Here is a 21356-nt window from a genome sequence, read left to right as displayed (position 1 = left end):
TCTCAATAATTTATTTATTGTAATTTTGGATTATATTTTTTTGTTCTCACAAAAATATATCTAATTTTTAATTTTGGGTAATCATTCATTCTCCCTATGCTGTATGTGCAAGCAAAAGATTTTTCAAACAATTCAACACGATATGCAGCTCAATTTGCCATTTCAAAGATTTACATGTTTTTCTATGTGTGTGTGTGTGTGTGTATGTGAGTTTTTTCATCTTCTTCCACAATTCCAGAAAGAGAAAACGTTTTATTCTTTATTTGTTGTAGCTGTAGTTGTTGTCGTTGTTGTAGCTGCTGCTGTATTCCTTATAGCAAACGAAAGAGATTGTATTTTAACCAGAAAGATTATGTTTGCATTTCAATTTGCATGAATAGTATCGAAGAGTGTTGAACCAAATGACATTTCTTAAAATATATAAAAAAATGTTGTTGTTGTTGGTGCTGTTGCTGCTGCATACCATTGTAAATCCTTGGCATACCAAAGTGTTTGTTAGTTGTTCACAATGTAGATAAGGGTATGTTTTTCGGGTGGGAGAATATTTGTAGATTTAAGATTTTACATCACAAGAGCTTAAGTGAAATATATTAAGATAATTTCAAGAAGAATCGACACTTTGACTCATTGAAGTGCTATAGAGGATCCTATATTTGAGGAAAATAAATATACGTGTATCTATCTATTGAAGATCTGCGGGTTTTCTATGTGTTAAATACCTCTCTAAAGACCCAAGGAGGGTCTGTTGAAGACTCTCGGAAAATCATAAAGGACTCATAGTAGATATTCTATTCATTGGATACAAATTTATTATATTGAAGACAGACGGTCTTCGGTATATTGAAGACCCCACAAAATCTTTAATTTATATAAAACCCACAGAAGACCTCCAAGGACCAAAGAAGAACCTATAGAATACGTACATTAATTATCTTATTTTTAGAAGACCTATGGAAAGCCTTCCGCTTAGAGCAAACCAACAGATAGGCTATATATATTTAAGACTCAAATGTCTTCTGGCATGGAATGGACACCCCTGGCATGGAATGGACACCATCAAGTTTCATCGATTTAAAGAAGACCTTCTATCGAAGGACCTTATCTAAGGAAGATACACATATGACTTTCTATTTATAGTAAACCCACATTAATTTGAACCATGATCCACTTAGGATTTTAAATCTATAAAAAACCCCACAACAAGTCCAAAGACATGGTAAATGAATATAGGACATACACAATCTTGAAAATCTACATGAACTCTATACAAAAGTCCTCAATTGGAGGTCCACAAATGGCCTGCTATGTGTAACAGCCAATAGAGGTTCTTATTTCTATTGATTATATACAGATGAGTTTCTGCCCTCAGAACCACATAGTGTCCTTGAAAAAATATGATTTAAAAAATCAATGCCTAGCATTTGTTAAAAATCCATTATTCTTTTAGAATTTTTTTTTTGAAAATCAATGCGCCATAGTTGGTCATATAAAGATATTCTGTAAAAATCAATGCTTCTGATGGTCCTTGAAGAATATCCTTTAAAAAATCCCCGCCTTGTGTTGGTCCTTGAAAAAATATTCTTTAAAAAATCCACGCCTTGTGTTGTCTCTTGAAAAAATATTCTTTTCAAAATCCATGCATTGTTTTGGTCCTTGAAAAAGTATTCTTTAAAAATTCCACGCCTTGTGCCTAGATGTAGACTTTTGTCCAATATTAGAATGCAAGTGTCTGTAGTTATATATTTCGTTTTTTTTTTTTCGTTTTTCTTTTCTTGAAAATCAGTGCGCCATCGTTCTCATCTTACCTTTGGGTGAAGATGAGAACGATGGGTAAGATAGGAAAGTTCCTCCTCCAAGAAAGCACACAGTTCACAGATGTTAATCAGCAAGGAATCACGCAATGATGGAAATCGTCAAAAAAATATCTGCTGGATGCTTTTGTTGTGCCTTTAGCATGTTACTATATGAATTCACTGCATAAGGACCTCATTCCATTTCCAGTATTTCCAGAACGTTCGTTTATGTGGATGATTATATGTGATACAGGTTCATAATTTTCAAAAATAATATTAGACCGATTCTTTTTCTCTCTCTTAAATATAAAATCAGTCTAGAGTATACATCAGGTCAGATATATCTTATATTATCATTTCGCATCTATTCATGACACATCCCAGTAATTATTTCTCATTGATTCTTAAACTGCTTCATTGATTCTATTCAGTTCTATTCATTATTTTCATAATTATTAATTTATACCCAAACCCCTCCCTCAAAAGTACTTATTACAAAATATTCAAATTTCCATTATAAAAAAAAAACAAAAACAAAAATTGTTCCACTTACCTCGGTTTCATTTTCATTAATTCACCCAGTGTTGGATTTTTGCCATCATCATTACCATCATTGTCGACAATGACATGGCCATATTGCAGCGTCCCCGTATAATCGTTAACAATTTTAACTAAATCTTCAAAACGATCATGCGGTATTGGTTTCTTTGTTGTCAACATTGACTGTCGTACTTCGGCCGCAGCAGCTGCTGCAGCATTTGGCTCTTGGAAGCCGGTGGCAACCATGCCAGCACTTTGGCTACCCGCACTGCCACCGGCAGCACTGCCGGGTCGGGCTTGGGTTGTTTGAGGCGTTGAGGTCTCTTTAGAACCAGAATAATTACTGTAACGAAAAAACAAGAACAACGAAAAATAAATTATTAAGCACAAAAATAGTATAAAAAATGAGCATTTATAAATAGTTTTCATTATTTTTTGTTCTGGTAATACAAAGTTTTACAAACAACAAAATTAAATTAGTTTCATTTGTTCAAAATTATAGAAAACTGCATGAAAATGAAATATATAAATGCATCTCTCCCTCTCTACCGTACCAAAATTTAATTACAACTTGGGAAGACGAATATGAAGACTAAGTACTACGGGTAGTAGTAGTAAAAAAGTGTAGCTCTAAATTGGAACACTAAACTGGGCTACGACAAGAAGTTGAAACTTTTACATTAAGCTGTAAAGTGTGGATGCAAAGGGTGTTGTTTATTAAATGTGAAAGAAAACAAATTTAAACATTCAGGCATTAGAAAATAGTTTTTTAGTAGATCCACGATTTGTTATTGAAAAACTATTCTGTAAAAAATCCACATCTTAAATTCTTTTAAAAAAATTATTAAAAAAATCCACTCCTCGAAATTGTCCTTGAAAATTATTTTTTCAAAATCCACGTATTGAAATGGTCCACGCTTTGTAATGGTCTTTAAAAAATTCTTTAAAAAATCCACGCCTTGTACTGGTCCTTAAAAAATATTCTTTAAAAAAAAATATTCTTTAAAAACTCCACGCCTTCTAATGGCGTGTAAGTATTCTTTAAGAAATCCACGCCATCTAATGGTCCTTGAAAAAAGTATTCTTTAAGAAATCCACGCCTTCTAATGGTCCTTGAAAAAAGTATTCTTTAAGAAATCCACGCCTTCTAATGGTCCTTGAAAAAAGTATTCTTTAAGAAATCCACGCCTTCTAATGGTCCTTGAAAAAAGTATTCTTTAAGAAATCCACGCCATCTAATGGTCCTTGAAAAAAGTATTCTTTAAGAAATCCACGCCTTCTAATGGTCCTTGAAAAACGTATTCTTTAAGAAACCCACGCCATCTAATGGTCCTTGAAAAAAGTATTCTTTAAGAAATCCACGCCTTCTAATGGTCCTTGAAAAAAGTATTCTTTAAGAAATCCACGCCATCTAATGGTCCTTGAAAAAAGTATTCTTTAAGAAATCCACGCCTTCTAATGGTCCTCCTGAAAAAAGTATTCTGAAAAAAGTATTCTTTAAGAAATCCACGCCTTCTAATGGTCCTTGAAAAAAGTATTCTTTAAGAAATCCACGCCATCTAATGGTCCTTGAAAAAAAGTATTCTTTAAGAAATCCACGCCTTCTAATGGTCCTTGAAAAAAGTATTCTTTAAGAAATCCACGACTTCTAATGGTCCTTGAAAAAAGTATTCTTTAAGAAATCCACGCCATCTAATGGTCCTTGAAAAAAGTATTCTTTAAGAAATCCACGCCTTCTAATGGTCCTTGAAAAAAGTATTCTTTAAGAAATCCACGCCATCTAATGGTCCTTGAAAAAAGTATTCTTTAAGAAATCCACGCCATCTAATGGTCCTTGAAAAAAGTATTCTTTAAGAAATCCACGCCTTCTAATGGTCCTTGAAAAAAGTATTCTTTAAGAAATCCACGCCATCTAATGGTCATTTAAAAAAGTATTCTTTAAGAAATCCACACCCTCTAATGGTCATTGAAAAAAGTATTCTTTAAGAAATCCACGCCTTCTAATGGTCCTTGAAAAAATATTTTTTAAGAAATCCACGCATTCTAATGGTCCTTGAAAAAATATTCTTTAAAAAATCCACGCCTTCTAATGGTCCTTGAAAAAATATTCTTTAAAAAATCCACGCCTTCTAATGGTCCTTGAAAAAATATTCTTGAAAAAATATTCTTTAAAAACTCCACGCCCTCTAGTGGTCCATGAAAAAACATTCTTACAAAAATCCATGCCTTGAATTAATATTCATTAAAAATCAAGCCTTGAAAAAAACATTCTTTAAAAAATCCAAGCCTTGAAAAATATTCTTAAAAAATCCACGCCTTGAAAAAAATATTCTTTAAAAAATCCACGCCTTGAAAAAATATTCTTAAAAAAATCCACGCCTTGAAAAAATATTCTTTAAAAAACCCACGCCGTGAAAAAATATTCTTTAAAGATCCATGCCTTAAAAAATATCTTTTAAAAAATCCACCCCTTGTTTTGGTCCTTGAAAAAATAAAGGTATGCATTATAGATTATAGTGGGCTTATATTATCTTCCTTTCTATATGATTTCCCTTTCCATCCACCCCTAAACACCCTATCCTGCGATGCTGTGAAAATGCAAAACTTTTTCCAAAGTTCATTTTCCGCAAAATTGTGCATCTGCCACACTGATTACGTTGATTTGAATGATTTGCACAATACCTTTCATTGCGCCGACTTCGTATAAAAGTTTTGATAACTTTTTTCCTGTTCCTTCGACGATGGCGGTGGCGTCGCCGTCGTCCATTCAATAACACGTCTTCATTATAAAAGAAACTCACTACCACACGTAGGAGTCTGGATCACCCACCTAGCCATCAAAGCCATCCTAAGCACTCACCCTCTCCCTTCACAAACCTGACCGACTGAGGAAAATAAGCCAAGCCAAAGAAGTTGCACTGAAGTACATCTACTATAAGTCTAATAATCTCAAGCTTATAAAGTTTGAAGAACTGTTTGTGTGAGTGTGTGTCTGTGTTGGTGAGTGTTTGTTTTTGTTTCCTTATCCGGCAAACGAGAATAGAAAACAGAAAAACAAACACCTTCGCTTGGTAGAGGTGATGCCGGGCACCAAAGCACTACTTATCCCTCCAACCTGCAGAGCAGAGTGTGTTAGTAGTAGTTTTCACTTTTATTCACTAACGTTTTGCTTTCCTTATGGGTGTCGTTTCGACGTGGTCGTTGTTTTTGTTGTTGTTGTTTTGAGCAATATTACACTAAAAGTTCATTGCAATTCTATGGTAGCTTCCTAAAGTGGTGTTATTTTCATGCTGTTTCCTTATTCCCGTAGAATTGTTAGTTAATTGTTTAAACATTTTTGGCGAAGCTTGAGATGTGGCTACGCTATTTTATCTCGGTTGGGGAGAAGAATAATTTTTACATTTTCCTCATTTTGCCATGATTTTTACCTGGGTTCAGATATTCTATTGTTTTGGCGATTTTCGAAACGGAACGTGTTGTATGCTATGGTTAAGTGAATAATCTAGAACAGCATGTGGAGTGGTAGATTGGGATTGAAGTGGATTAGAAAGATTTCAAATTAAAATAGAGGGATAACTTAACCTATTCCTCCATCGCACTATGGGTAAAAAGTGTGATTTTTTGGCATAAAGTCATTTTTTTTTTGTTTTCATATTTTGAAATGTAACTGATTTCCTAAATGTAGACACCCATATTAGAAAAAAAAACATTCAATATCACTGCGGGTGGCAACCTTTTTTTTTGCTGGCGAGCTTTAAAAGTCAGCAGTTTGAAAGTCACATTGTTTTGGTACAACTGGCGGTAAAAATCAGCTAAGTTCGAGTGCTTGTAATTTGACAAAATTGAAAAAAATTAAAATGTGTAATTATGGAAAACGTTAGTGCAGGTATGTAAAATTAAGACGAGATGCCCTTTTTGTCATATTTGTCTGTTGTTGTAATACTGTGAAATGTTTTGTTTATGTATAACTTTATATAAAATCTATAAATTGTAGTTTTGTTCCGTGGAGTGTAACTTGTGAATGGCAAAGCATTGCAAAAAGGTGTAAATGCCAAGTTATTAACAAAAGTGTGTTAAGTAAGGAGTAACTAGCCTTTTTTGTGCTATTTTGTGCCAACTCGTGTTTTTTACTGATAAACATGTGTTTGCCCATACAGCTCTTATTGAAATTTGGAGCAGCAAAAATCGCTCAGAAGATGCACTTGTGAAATATGTGCTACAGAATATCAATAATATCAGTTTAAATGAAGACCAAATGCGTTTGATATCGAAACAAGTTAAGGATTTTTTTAATTATATAAAAAAGCATTTGCCAAACTTCTACCGTAAATTAGAGCGATTTAAAACTAAACATTCAAAATGGCTTAGCAAAATTATAATTATAGTAATGGATGAGCAGTATGTTTCCATACAAAGCGTGGATTTTTTATAGAATATTTGTCAAAGGACCATACAAAGCGTGGATTTTTTAAAGAAGGACCATACAAGGCGTGCATTTTTTTAAGGAATATTTCTTAAAGGCGTGGATTTTTTAAAGAATATTTGTCAAAGGATCATACAAAGCGTGGATTTTTTAAAGAAGGAACATACAAAGCTTGAATTTTTTTAAAGAAGGAACATACAAAGCTTGGATTTTTTAAAGAAGGGACATACAAAGCTTGGATATTTTAAAGAAGGAACATGCAAAGCTTGGATTTTTTAAAGAATAATTGTCAAAGGACCATACAAAGTGTGGATTTTTTAAAGGACCATACAAGATGTGAATTTCTTAAGGAATATGTTTCAAAGGACCATACAAGATGTTGGTTTCTTAAAGAATATTTTTTAAAGGACCATACAAGATGTGGATTTCTTAAGGAATATGTTTTAAAGGACCATACAAGAAATGTATTTCTTAAGGAATATGTTTTAAAGGACCACACAAGAAGTGGTTTTAAAAATATTTTAAGGTCTAAAACGGTGTAGATATTTCAAAAAAATATTTTTTAAGGTCTAAAGAGGCATAGATTTGTAAGGAAATATTTTTCAAGGTCTAAAACGGTGTAAATATTTCAAAAAATATGTTTTAAGGTCTAAAGATGCGTAGATATTTAAAGGAATATTTTACAGGGTCTAAAAAGGAGTAGAATTGTAAAAGAATATTTTACAAGGTCTAAAAAGGCGTGGATATTTTAAAAAAATATTTTTAAGGATACTCAAAAAGGCGTGGATATTTTAAAAAATAATTTTAAGGTCGAAAGAGGCATGGATTTTCAAAAAATAGTTTTTTTCAAGGTCTAAAGAGGCGTAGATTTTTAAAAGAATTTTTTACAAGGTCAAAAAGGAGTGGATATTTCAAAAAATATTTTTTAAGGTCTAAAAAGGCGTCGATATTTCAAAAAATATTTTTTTAAGGTCTAAAGAGGCATGAATTTTCAAAAAAATGTGTTTTCAAGGTCTTAAGAGGCATGAATTTTCAAAAAAATGTGTTTTCAAGGTCTTAAGAGGCATGGATTTAAAAAAATGTTTTCAAGCTCTAAAGAAGCGTGGATATTTCAAAAAATATTTCTTAAGGTCTAAAGAGGCGTGGATTAAAAAAATATTTTGCTAGGTCTACAGAGGGGTGGATTTTTACCAAAATATGTTTTCAAGGTCTAAAGAGGTGTGGATTTTTCCAAAAATTATTTTTTCAAGGTCTAAAGAGGCGTTGATTTTTCCAAAAATTATTTTTTCAAGGTCTACAGAGACGTGGATGTTTCAAATTTTTTTTTTTTTCAACGAATTTTCGAAGAATTTTTTTCCACACCATTTAGCCATATTTTTTTTTTTTTTAAGAATATTTTGTCAAGCAGTAGAATTTTTTAATAATATTTACTTATTTTCCTCAAACATTCAGATTCCCGTTAAAAAGTTCAAAATCCTCCTCTTAAAATTACATTTAGAATTACCTTTTGACATTAGAATATGACGACCAGCTCTTCCTTGTTTACAATTCATTTTCCTTCAGCATACAATTCACGTTCCCATGCTATTTACAGTTTGCTTACATTTAATAGTCATACCCGATGTCCCAGTGGGGAAGGACATAAACATTCTTCATTTCATCTATAAAATTTATAGTTTCTGGTGATATTTTCGCATTATTACCTTGGGCCATATTTTTCTACTTCTTCTTCTGCATTTTTACTATTTATAGTTTATGACCTTTTACTTGTGAGTTTTTTCTTCTTCCACTTTTTATTGGCATTTGAAGAAATGTAAACGAAAAAACCATAAAACTATTTTTCGTCATATGTCAATTAAGAAGGCAGTTGTTTTTTTTTATGGCTATGACTTTTCCTCATTGCAAGGAAATATCGTATAACATAGTTACAGAGGAAAAAAATAATATGCTGACTAACAGGAATGTAAGGTGGTGCTGGGAAAAATAAATAACTTTATTAGCTGCAGTGGAAAATGTTGTGGAAAAAATTGGCATTTGCCTGTTTGTTTCATATCGTCGTCGTTGTGGTTCTTTCAATTTATTCATTTTAGTTTGTTTTTGTTGTTGTTGTTTTGGACCCTATTTTCTATTAGTGAGTGTTCTACACTCACTGGCTGTTGATAGTCAATAAAAATAAATTTTCCATAAAATTCCCTTGAGTCAACTGGAACAGTATGAGTAGTAGTAGAGCAGTAGTTGTAGCCTTCTAAAGGGAATATTTGCGCCAGTAAAAACTATTCGAATCGTTTAGCAGCAACGACACAACAAAAACAAACTGAAATGAAATTAATACAACAACGAGCTTATCGCAAAACTTGGTACTTTTCTATACTGCAACGGAAATTTAAGGCAATTTGTTTGTTATCGTTTTCTACGCTATGTTCCACTACTGGCCACCACCACAAACTGCAGCAGCTTTTTTCTGTTACTCATTTATATCTTAAAATAGGCCGGGGCACAGTGGTTATCGAAATATTTGAAGGAATATTTTGTCAAGGAATTTCGGAGATGTAGACTTCTTATAAAATATATTTTTTTGCAAGGACTATCAAATTTCTTGAAAAATATTTGTTCAAGGGCTATCAGAGGCGTGGTTTTTTAAAGAATATTTTTTCAAGGACCATCATATGCATGGATTTTTTAAAGAATATTTTTTAAGGAACATCATAGGCGTGGATTTTTTAAAGAATATTTTTTAAGGAACATCATAGGCGTGGATTTTTTAAAGAATATTTTTTCCAGGACTACTAAAGTTGTGGATTTTTAAAGAATATTTTTTAAGGACCGTCATAGGTTTGGATTTTTTAAAGAATATTTTTTAAGGACCATCATAGGCTTGGATTTGTAAAGAATATTTTTTAAGGATCATCATAGGCTTGGATTTGTAAAGAATATTTTTTAAGGACCATCATAGGCATGGATTTTTTAAAGAATATTTTTGAAAATGACCATCATAGGCGTGGATTTTTTAAGGATCATCATAGGCGTGGATTTTTTAAAGAATATTTTTTAAGGACCGTCATAGGCGTGGATTTAAAGAATATTTTTTAAGGACCATCATAGGCGTGGATTTTTTAAATGATATTTTTTAAAGAACATCATAGGCGTGGATTTTTTTAAAGAATATTTTTTAAGGAACATCATAGGTGTGGATTTTTTAAAGAATATTTTTTAAGGAACATCATTGGCGTGGATTTTTTAAAGAATATTTTTTAAGGAACATCATTGGCGTGGATTTTTTAAAGAATATTTTTTAAGGAACATCATAGGCGTGGATTTTTTAAAGAATATTTTTTCCAGGACTACTAAAGCTGTGGATTTTTAAAGAATATTTTTTCCAGGACTACTAAAGCTGTGGATTTTTAAAGAATATTTTTTCCAGGACTACTAAAGCTGTGGATTTTTAAAGAATATTTTTTCAAGCCCTAGCAATGGCTGGGAATTTTTAAAGAATAGTTTTTCAAGCCCTAGCAATGGCTGGGATTTTTTATAGAATATATTTTCAAGGACTACTAAAGTCGTGGATTTTTAAAGAATATTTTTCAAGCCCTAGCAATGGCTGGGATTTTATATATAGAATATATTTTCAAGGACTACTAAAGCCGTGGATTTTTAAAGAATATTTTTTCAAGCCCTAGCAATGGCTGGGATTTTTTATAGAATATTTTTTCTAAGACTATCAAAGGCGTGGATTTTTTAAAGTATATTTTTTTCAAGTCCTACCAAAGGCGTGGATTTTTTTAAGTACATTTTTTTCAAGTCCTACCAAAGGCGTGGATTTTTTAAAGTATATTTTTTTCAAGTCCTACCAAAGGCGTGGATTTTTTAAAGTATATTTTTTTCAAGACCTACCAAAGGCGTGGATTTTTTAAAGTATATTTTTTCAAGTCCTACCAACGGCGTGGATTTTTTAAAGTATATTTTTTTCAAGTCCTACCAAAGGCGTGGATTTTTTAAAGTATATTTTTCACAAGACCGTTATCACTGCTATGCATTCTTAAAGTGGTGTCAAACAAATCCTCCATCATAAACCCCTTTCCTTAGGAATGCCTTGAAAATCGCCAGCTAGTTTGTTTCTGCCACACTGTTTACCGCAATCGTAATTCAATTTTCAAAAAGAATTCTTATTCAGAAAAGGAAAAAAGAAAAATCCTCTATGGCAATAAAACTGAAGAAATATGCCACAATACGGACACACACACAACTTTACGGATGTGTGTGTAAATGTTAGCAAAACTACAACGACCAACATCATAACACCAAAGCAAAACGTTAAATTATATTAAACTCTAATTGTAGTAAAGACCCATTGAGTCAATGTATGCATCTGTGAGTGTGTATGTATGGGTGTTTGTATATCTTAAGTTCGTTTCCTACACACACACACACAAATGGCCAAGGGATCAAACTCTAACCCTGTTAGTCATGCTCTTCCACAACGATGACGATGTCTAACAAATGCCTTAATGAAAGGTGTACCATAAACAACCGGCTTTTTGCTACTTTTGAAACTTGCCATAGTTCTCCTTGGTGTCGTTGTTGTTGGCGATAGTAGTGTTGGTTGGCTATCGACACTGTTAAAGTCAGTACACAATTCAAATCTATTTACATTGTGTATATATTTTGCTACTGCCAATATAGAGGAGGCAAGCAGCTAGCTACACATCCTCACCAGCTATGTGTTTACTTTATGTAGAGGTTAGTGATATGCGAGAGTGTGTGTATATGTGTGCGTTCTAAAGCATATTTTGCTAAACACTAAAGTATGTAAAAGGCATCAACCAGACACCATGGTTGCCAGCACAAGGCAAACACTGCAACACTCAAACACACACACGTATCAGCATATTCATTCATCCAATAACCTTTCTTGTTTGGTATTAGCCAAGACGTAGCTTGTCTTGGCTCCCAACTCAGTGGGAGGTAGATTGTTGCTGTTTTGTTGTTGCCGATGCTATTGAGAAGCGGGTTGGTGTATGTATGTTTGTGTTTGCTGGTTAAGTTTGCTCTTTTGTTATTTCATAAAACATATGAATTATGTTTATCCTTTATCCTTTGCAAACACAACACAGAGTTTGGTGTGTGTGTGTGTTTAAGTGAGTGTATATGTGTGCGAGCGATTGTATGCATTTTAAAGGGCATTCTATGCAAAACAGTAAACTTAGTACTTTGGCCGCAATGTGGTTAACGCCATAGTATCAATGGTGTGTGTACGGAGGGCCTTCAAAAGAATTTTAATTGAATAAGAATTCAAAATTAATATTTGCTTGTGGCGAATGTGGGATATTTTTCGCTAAGGGCAGATTATTGTTTTAGGGCAGAGTCAAGTGATAGTTTGTGGTGCAGTAGTAATACAATAACACTATTCCATAATGGTTAAGAAGGATGTTAAAAAAAGCAACTTTTGTATATATTAGGTTGGGGAAAAAGAAATCCATTATTTTCATATGAACTATCCGATTTGGCCAAATATGTACCGTTGAATGATTTGTTATCATTTTAAATGTAACTTCATAATGCCTCTATCATAGAAGTCTTTCTCTCTATTTGCAAAAAAAAACTCTAGTAGTCGATTTTCACAATCCTCCCCAAATACCAGTTTTTATCATTTACAATGCAAGTAAAAGATGATAATCGCTTGGTGCCAAGTCCGGACAATATGGCGGATGCATTAAAACTTCCCAACCCAATCCTACCGTTGTCTTGGTGGAAAACGACACCTCTCCTGTTGGCCAATTCTGGCCGTTTCAGGTCAATTTTAAATGGTTTAAAACAGTTTTTGGTCGGTTTTTAGCTCCTGGAAGATGATACGACTGCTAACATGCCGGTCAACTTCGATCATTTCTCCGATTTCTTCGGCGTTTTCGACAACCGACCTACCTGTGCGGGGTGCATTTTTAACATCAAAAATTCGAGAACGGAATCTACGAAACAAAAATTGCACATAGTTGGCTGTTAAAGTATCGGAACCATAAACAACAATCACAATTTTAGTCGCTTGGCTTGCACAAACCAAAAAACCGCAAAATATTTTTTTACTACAAAATTTCACCCTTCCAACGAGCTATACGAGAAATCTATCAGTACCGCCATGCCGAAATAAATCAATAATTTATTTTTCCCCAACTTAATATATTCATGACCTAGCGGCCCTTTTTCTCCGACAAAATAGGCAACGTAGTCCGCTTGAGCAACGTAGAACGATCAATTTGTAGGGTTACCTGAAGTGTTCGGAGAATTTCGAAAAAAAACGAAAAAGAGAATACGAATAATTTCGCATCAGGACAAAGCGAGTTCCCACGCATCGGCTCAAACCAACGCCATTTTGACCGGCTAATGCATGTAGTTCATGGGTCCTCCACCGCAAAGCCCCGACTTTATAGCCAATAACATATTTTATTCCCATACATCAGAAAAAACCTGGTCAACTATTTTTGTTGATATTGACCGATAATTATATGGGCATGTCGTCTTCTCCGTGCAAAATTTGTGATGTTTGGCTTATAATACAGGCGAAAAATCCGGCAAAAATAAATTTTATGCACTAAATATTTGATCCTCACCGATAATTATTCGTTCTTGATGGTTACCGGAACTTCATGTAAAATTTGAATGATAATACTAAGCAATATCAGAATACGTAAACAGCCGTAAGTATAATTCCCATATCCGAGTACACACATACATATAATTAGTATAAATTTTAAGATGAACCACTTCTTCTCCGATCTATGGCGTATATATTTACTTCTGAAGGACATATGCACCATAAAACCCAATTTTAAATTTAAACAAAAGTCTAGGTCCATTTGACCCTATGAATATTGACCATTTGACCCATTAAATATCATCACTAAAACAGTCATGCATATTACTTGTACAGATACCCTTCTTCGTGTAAATGTTCGTTATGTTTGAGTCGTAATTGTGACCTCTAGGACGACCAGAAAAAATCATTACCAAAAACAGTAGGGCCTTCTTTCTATAAGTGTGGCCGGTATTTTGTTAACAAACTATAATAGACAGATGAATGGATGGGCACACATATCTAGATCGACTCTGCTGTCCGATATTACGATTTTTATACTAAAAGGTGGGTGTAGGACCAATATTTCCCTGTGTTACAAACTCTTGGGGTAATTTTAATTTTACGTCTACAACTCAACTCAAAAGTCAGAACCCGCCACTATTTTACTGATTCATGTATGATTTGTTGTGAGACTTTATTTTCGAATACTGACAGTGAGGGACAAAGACACATAATCACAAACCTATTATGTTTGGAAGCTGACACTATATCAGGCTTCCGTGAAGTCAGGGACGAAGCTTCTCCCCATTTCTCTCTAGAGTGCACAACAATCCTTCACTTTTTTATCTATCGTAATTATTATGCGGATTTCTAGAGCGCTTTAAATTTAAAACAGTTCCTTGGAAAAATAATAACTCAAAATATTTGAAAAGAACGTAAATCCGAAAAGCTAATAGCAATCCCTTTTACGACTTAGAAGACGTCAAATGAACCTAATATTATACAATGTCATGTAAAATATCCAATTATAATGACATTCATTACAATTTCACATGATTCTATGCTAATCTCAATCTTAATGACATTCCAAGTTGCTATTCACAACTCGTGTATTTAGATGGGAGACTTTTGGTTGGGTGTCTTTCGTTTATTTTATTTCTTCTTATTTTTTTTAAATTATCTGCCTTGAATACTCGCCTGTTTACTGTCTGGCCTCAATTACTCCTAATAACAACATTCATCCTTAGAAAGCGTTTGGCTTATGGTTGATACGCAACTTTAAGTAAAGACCTGGAGTAGAAGAAAAAATTCGTACATAAAAACACAACACAAGAAGCAAAAGAGGAACTGCAAAAAAGTCAACGTAATCCTACAAAGAACCTCACGGCACGACGGCACACAGTCAACAGCAATCAGTAAGCAAAAAACAAGGCGATGAAGAAATGAAACGACAACAGGGCCAGGAAATTTGTATTGGCAGCACGTTATAATACATGGCTAAAACACAACATCGTTCCCTACCTGCAGTTAGTATCCAAATCATATCATATATGTACGTATAGCCCATACAGGCTTATAATCACGCATGGCACGTTATGAATGAAGGATAACAGCATATTTTACAGTAACAGCTTAATATCCCAGCCCATGCCACCATGGAAGATGGTGGCCTAGTCACCATGCTAGCCAGCCAAGAAGGCGTCACGTGTATGTATATCGTAGTGGTGTTTCCCTGCAGTTCATATTTTAGGTTTTGACAACACCAACAACAAAAACATACTAAACAACACAACAGCCAGTAAATGCCTCATGACTTGCTGACTGCTCCCAGAGTCTCCGGTGTGTCTTCAATGCGGTTAACGGAAATTCTATTTTATAACATCAGACGTAGAAGAAAGAACTAGAATGGTGTAAACAGCGGAAGACTTGCATCAAGTCCTCGTTTAAAGAACAAAAAACAACAACAACAAGTAACGCAAATCAAAGCAACATAGGAAGTCAACTAAATTACTTGGCAGTTAACAAAGTGTAGCGTTGGACAGACATGCGCCGCAGCTGACCTTTTTTATTTTATTTTTCATATCAAAAATATGAATGTGTTTATGTTAAATTGCAGTGGTGGTATTAGTCTCATGTGGAAGTAAAATGTTTAGAGAATTACTTAAATCGCAGTAAAGTCTAGCCGACAGACACCTAACTGCATTCATTGTTACATAAACACATACGTACATCCAGATGACGTGGTGGTGATAATTGAATACAACAAAAAATGAGTTATTCATATGAAGAGAACAAATATAAGTTGTTGTTCTTTTGTTTGTTACAGTAAAGAAAATAAATTCTCCGGAAGGATACAAACAACAAAGCATTACTTTTTAAGATTGCTGCCAGACGTTCTTTAGAAGAGAAAAAATGGTGGTAGGCCTACCAAGAGTTCAGTGACTGCTTAAGACAGAATAAAATGTCCATACACACCTCCAGGACCTGAATGTAGAATATGTAAAGACTGTTAAACGTAAGTCGTCGTACAGGGCGATAGGTTTACTTACATGTTACTCTGCCTGGATTAAGGAGATCATCCAAAACTCGATTTCAAATTTTGACAATTTTCAAACGACTGGTATATGAACAAGAATAATTTTGACTGCTGTATAAGAAGACTTTTTTTGAGATTTGACTTAATTTGACATCTGGCGAGATTTCAGTTCACTGAAACTGGTATTAGAATAAGTACATATCGGACTCTGAACTGAGATTATTGACTTCGCTCAAAAATTAACTAAGTGGCAATCCATGCATAGTTCCCATCCGGATCTTTTTCTCCATGCGACCAGAAAACAAATCAAATTGTCAGTCGTTTCCACCTTTTAAAAATTAACCGATTATTACCAAACAATTGTAGGTGTCGTTCCTGTACATTGATTACAATTTACAGAAAAGCGGATAGACACGTATGGCTAGATTGACTTATATAGTAGAGATATGACGATCGGTATACTAAGAGGAGATATTTAGTGGCGATACAAGCTTTTCAATTTTAGTATTTTGAAAATAAGACAAAACGGTTCATATTTGGACCAAATTGGACATTCCGAAGCGAATTTTGTCGTATAGTTCATATACAAATAATGGATTTCTTTTTCTTAAAGTTTAGACCTCGCAGGATTCACAATTAGCTTAACATAACATAAGTATTTATCAAAGAGTTGATCATTGTAGGGAGGTACTAGATGAAGTGGGCCAAATCCCGCATCATCGGATTTAATGTAGGTTTGTTTAAAAATATTGCCATGATCAATTAATGAATCAAGACAAATACTCCATTTGGAATTTACAAATTTTAAAAATTTGAACACTAGGAGGAGCGTGCCTATCGATTCCATCTCCGGACATAATCCCGGAAGGTATCAACCAACTGTGTAAATTAAAAAGTGTATCAAATTGTAAATTTGTGACAGTCAGAAATCCCTGACTACCTCGGTAAATAAAAAAAAACTTTAGCCTTGAAATTCGGAGAAGGATACTTTTGGCCAATTTAGATATTTGGTAATCTCTTTAGAAACCAGGCTACTTCTCGTCAAACCAAAATCAAACTCTACAAGACGCTGATATTACCCGTGCTGGTGTATGGATCAAAAGCGTGGGTATTTGCGGAAGCAGGTGGGACAGTACTTGGAGTGTTTTAGAGAAAAATTCTGATCAATATTGACGTCGAATGAATTACGAGCTATGCCAGTTATCCTCGGACATCGATATAGTCAGATGTATTAAGCTGCAGCGATGGTTTATTCAGAAGGGAGGATGACATATCAACATGACATGAGGATATCCCAGGTTAAGAGGCATATAAAAGCGAGCCTAGTTATGGTTTTTGCAGAAGGAAGGACGACATATCAAAGCACAGAATTTCAAACTGCGCACAAGATCGACGAGCCCTGAAATCTTTTTTTAAGTTCGTCTTGTGGAACAAATGTTCTGTGTCGATCCAGCTAAGTATTTGGAGGTATCAGAAGGAGTGAAACGATATACCCCAACGTCAAACTTGATTTAAATTGAATAACATATTGAATAAAATCGGTCACTCCCTTCACGAGTTATTGTACGTACCATCTCTACAGTCGGACCTTTAAAAATCGACTACAAATCGAATGCAAAAGATCTTGTCCAAAGAAAAAAAAAAAAAACTTTGACTTCTAAATATATATTTTGATGTGACACTTTTATTTAGTGTACACTCATTCGCCATAAGCCTGAGTTTGTAAGATGGAAATTCTTGGAGACATAGATTTAGGTCGTCGTAAGGCAATTCAGAAATTGATGAAACACTCCGAGCTGTTAGGACATTTTAGTGATGTAAGGAATGAAACCCGTACACGTCTAGTTATGGTTTATGTTCAATAACAACTGAAAAATCTGCAGAAAGACTTGGTGCCTTTTATAATTCATTTAACAAATTGGCTCATTGAAATGCTTTAAAATCATTCGGAATTTCATCGACAAATATATTGACTGATAAGATCCTCGGTGGCTACGCCAATTGTTGCATATGGGACTCCGAGAACCGAAGATTTGATTGCACTACCGAGAGAGGATTAATGATTTTTATGATCAGAGTTAGATGGTATTGATCTGATATAACTTTCAAAGAGATAGCGCTACGTACCAAGGAAACCAATACCATTTTATGGGAAATTTTATTTATTTATGCTCCTTCAGATCTTTTAATTTGGGACTCTCAAATTTAGTAAATAAAGATTTGGTCCTGCAAGTGGACTCAAGGGGGCCGTTTGCCTGATATTGTTTTTCAGCTTTTTATTATGAAATCAACATTCGATCATTTATCTGAAAAAATCTATTTTTTCTGAATATCGAAATGACACCTCTTATTGCGAAGCCCTGTACTAATTTTAACACATTCCAAACACCATCCAGTGCCTACCTTTTTTCTCCTATTTTCAAAAAAAAAAATTCCCATTTCCATCACCTAAACCCAATATTTATATTCTCTTTCTCTCTGCATTTGAAAAAGAGGTGTTGGTGTTGCAGTAAAGTGGCCAGCCAACCCAAGCAACCATCCGACCGACCATCTTAAATGGCAACGTTTTATTTAAGGAGTAAACATTTAATTAATTCAAGTATCATTAATTGCTGTTCTTTTGATGTATTATTTCATGTTTTTTATTTTTGTGTGCAACGGCGGCTTGGGCTTTCTTTTTTCGTTTAGACACGACTAAATGCAACGTGGAGTCAAGCGATTGACTCTTGTGAGGCTCCGCAGCGCGGTCATACTTTGTTGGAGGTGAGGTGAGGTTAAAGTTGTTATCTTCGGCGACTAAAGATACAGATGCACTCTGCCAAGGGATATACATGAATATTCAGTGGAAATTGTTTATTTGCGTTGGTTTATAATCGTTGTTATGGGAAATTGTAGGGAAATGAAGGAGAAAAGTTCCTCCTAAGAAAAAATAAAAAATACAACGGTGATATCCGAGTATAGACCTGTTATAGGTTCCTAATTTTATTTAAAGCAACTTTGCGATAGGTCTGTTTATAGGTTTCTAATATTAGTTTAAACGTATACAATTTTAAGTGTTATTATAGGATTCTAATTTTATTTCGAAAATATTTGCTTAAAGGTATGGTTATCGGTTCCTGATTATGTTATAAAAATAGGCTTCAAAATTTATTTAAAGAATCTGCCTTTGGACTTCAAAATTCATTTAAAAAAGCCACGATTATAGACCTGACCTTTTTGGGCTTTAACAGTACAAAATGTATGTAAAGATTAACGCTAATAGGCTTACACACATTTATTGATGTTGGGCTTCAAAATTAATTAAAAAATCCTGAATTTAGACTTACACACTTATGTAAATTTGGACTTCAAAATTAATTTAAAGAATGACGATTATGGACCTGACTTTGGACTTCAAAATTTATTTTAAAAACCAAGGTTATAGATCTGATCTTGGGCTTTAAAATTTATTTAAGAAAGCTAAGCTCATAGACTGATGTTGGGCTTCAAAATTAATTAAAAAATCCACGCTTATGGACATGTTGTTGGGCTTCAAAATTTATTTAAAAAATCCACGCTTATAGAGCTGATGTTGGGCTTCAAATTTTATTAAAAAAAAGCCAAAGTTAGACCTGATTTTAGGCTTCACAATTTATTTAAAAAATCCACGTTTATAGTGCAGATGTTGTGCTTCAAAATTTATTTTAAATGTCCACGCTTATATACAAAATGCTGACCTGAGTCTGTGTTTGGAAAATTTATGCTTAAAGGCCTTGATGTAGGTTTCAAAATTTATTTTTAAAAACCCGTTCTCATAGGCCTTGATATAGCTTGATTTAAAAATGAAAACCCACTCTATAGGTCAGAATCTAACTATTTATTTTAAAAATCGGCGGTTTGACAATTTATTTTTAATTTAAAATATTAAAAATATTTAATTTCTCTCACTCACCTTTTTTGCAGGAACTTTCGTTTAATATCTCTCATAAAACTACCATCATCAGCATAGCGTACCCGCTGATGTATGGTCTGTTGGGCGGGCAACAAATGTCGATTCGTTACCCCGAAATCCATTTGGACATCGACCACCAGCAGGAGGGTTAACAGAATGAGTGTGGCGCCCAGACTTATCGCTAGGCGCTCTTTCAGTTTCATAGTCCTTAACATGCCCATGATGAAATTTTCGTTTTGCTGGCGATGATTATGATGTTGCTGTTGAAGATCTCTATTTGGTTTAGGAATGTTAAAAGTTTTCGTTTTGGTAGTAGTCGATTGAATGCTGGCTAACTCTGCATTTTTATTGCAAGATGATGATGCTGGTGGTGGTGGAGGCGTTGATGATGCTTCCGATGATTTAAAATTCCTATAGAAGGACCACCAAGAGCGTTTTTCTTTGGCGGAAGCAGAGGATACCGATGATGATGCTTCAGTATTTAGTCGCGGTGCCTTGTCTTGTGACAAACTACGGCGTGATGATTTTGTTGTGGCTTTTACAATACGTCGTCGAACTATGACACGTTTACCATTGGCGTTGCTATACTCTTGCTGCCAATAGTTGTTTGGCACTTCTTCCTGTTCCTGCTGATACTCCTCCTCTGCTGTTTGGCATTCAATAAAATCACTCTTTTCGTTGAAATTACTGTTCTTCTTGTTGTTGCTCTTTTTATTGGTATTTAGGAACTCTGTTTGTTGTATGGGGAAGTCGTTGCTGTTGTAGTATTCTTGGGGGTTTAACGGAATATAGGGCAATTGTCGTTCGAATGTTTCGGAGCCATTCAAATTCGTAAAAATTTGCTGTCGTTCTCGTCCAGTACCACCAACACTTGTATCTCGTTTGGGGTCGCCACGCTCCGCTTGATTGTTGGGGTTATTTAATTTGAGTGTTTGTTCAGCTGATAAATACCCGGGTGCTGCTGCAAATATACCCTGCTGCTGCTGATCGGATTTTAGTAGCGGTGGTGGTGCTAGTGGTGGCGATGATGATGACGGCGTTGAATTTTCTCCGAATGTAGTTTTATTGCCGCAATAAACTGACGTTGAATTTGGTGATAAGCTTTCATCGATGTTTTGTTGCTGCTGTCGTTGCCGTTTAATGCGAAATTTTTCCAAACGTTGAGCTAATGTAGGCGATGCAGTAGTGCTGCTGCTAACTGCATTTGTACAATCAAATTGATTATGTGCTGTGAGATTGTTTATGGGCGATTTATTCGCAGCAAAGCTGTCGATAAAAATACAAAAAAAAGAAGAAAAATGGAACGTCAGTTTGTTTAAATTTTATGGTAAATAATTTAGAGATATATTTTTTATTTGGAAATTTATTTTATAACATTTCTAAGAAATAAATATTTCGATTTTTTTTTTTTTTTTTTTTTTTTTGGGAAAGTAAAATATTTGCTCAGGGATTTATTTGAATGAAATCACATTCTTCAGTCTATAAATATTTAAAATTGAATGAAAAATAACCAAATTAAATAATACAGGTTTAAACATGTATTATAAAAATCACTCTTATTAGTC

The 21356-nt window shown here is 34.1% G+C and overlaps 1 protein-coding gene across 1 annotated transcript; it reads right to left on the bottom strand.

The window, feature by feature from the left end:
- Positions 1-252: 252 nt before the first annotated feature.
- On the bottom strand, positions 253-20995 carry LOC133323111 (uncharacterized). The gene is made up of 4 exons (XM_061532066.1): positions 20981-20995; positions 19792-20912; positions 2347-2676; positions 253-310 (listed from the first exon to the last, which is right to left on the bottom strand). The coding sequence occupies exons 1-4, from the start codon at positions 20993-20995 to the stop codon at positions 253-255; spliced, it is 1524 nt and encodes a 507-aa protein (XP_061388050.1).
- Positions 20996-21356: the final 361 nt, after the last annotated feature.

Source organism: Musca vetustissima, unplaced genomic scaffold (genome assembly GCF_032173495.1).
Source record: "Musca vetustissima isolate MV318-11 ecotype Yass unplaced genomic scaffold, APGP_CSIRO_Mvet_v1 utg43785, whole genome shotgun sequence".
NCBI lineage: Eukaryota > Metazoa > Arthropoda > Insecta > Diptera > Muscidae > Musca > Musca vetustissima.
Note: the sequence above shows the minus strand (reverse complement) of the source record. Positions and strands in the feature narration are given on the sequence as shown.

What these genes read in the sequence shown, in the direction of transcription:
- LOC133323111 (XM_061532066.1), bottom strand. An exon ending in CGAAAGTTCCTGCAAAAAAG is followed by an intron (nt 2,677 to 19,791) that starts GTGAGTGAGAGA and finishes TTTTCGTTACAG; the next exon opens with TAATTATTCTGGTTCTAAAG. An exon ending in TTAATGAAAATGAAACCGAG is followed by an intron (nt 311 to 2,346) that starts GTAAGTGGAACA and finishes GTTTGCTATAAG; the next exon opens with GAATACAGCAGCAGCTACAA.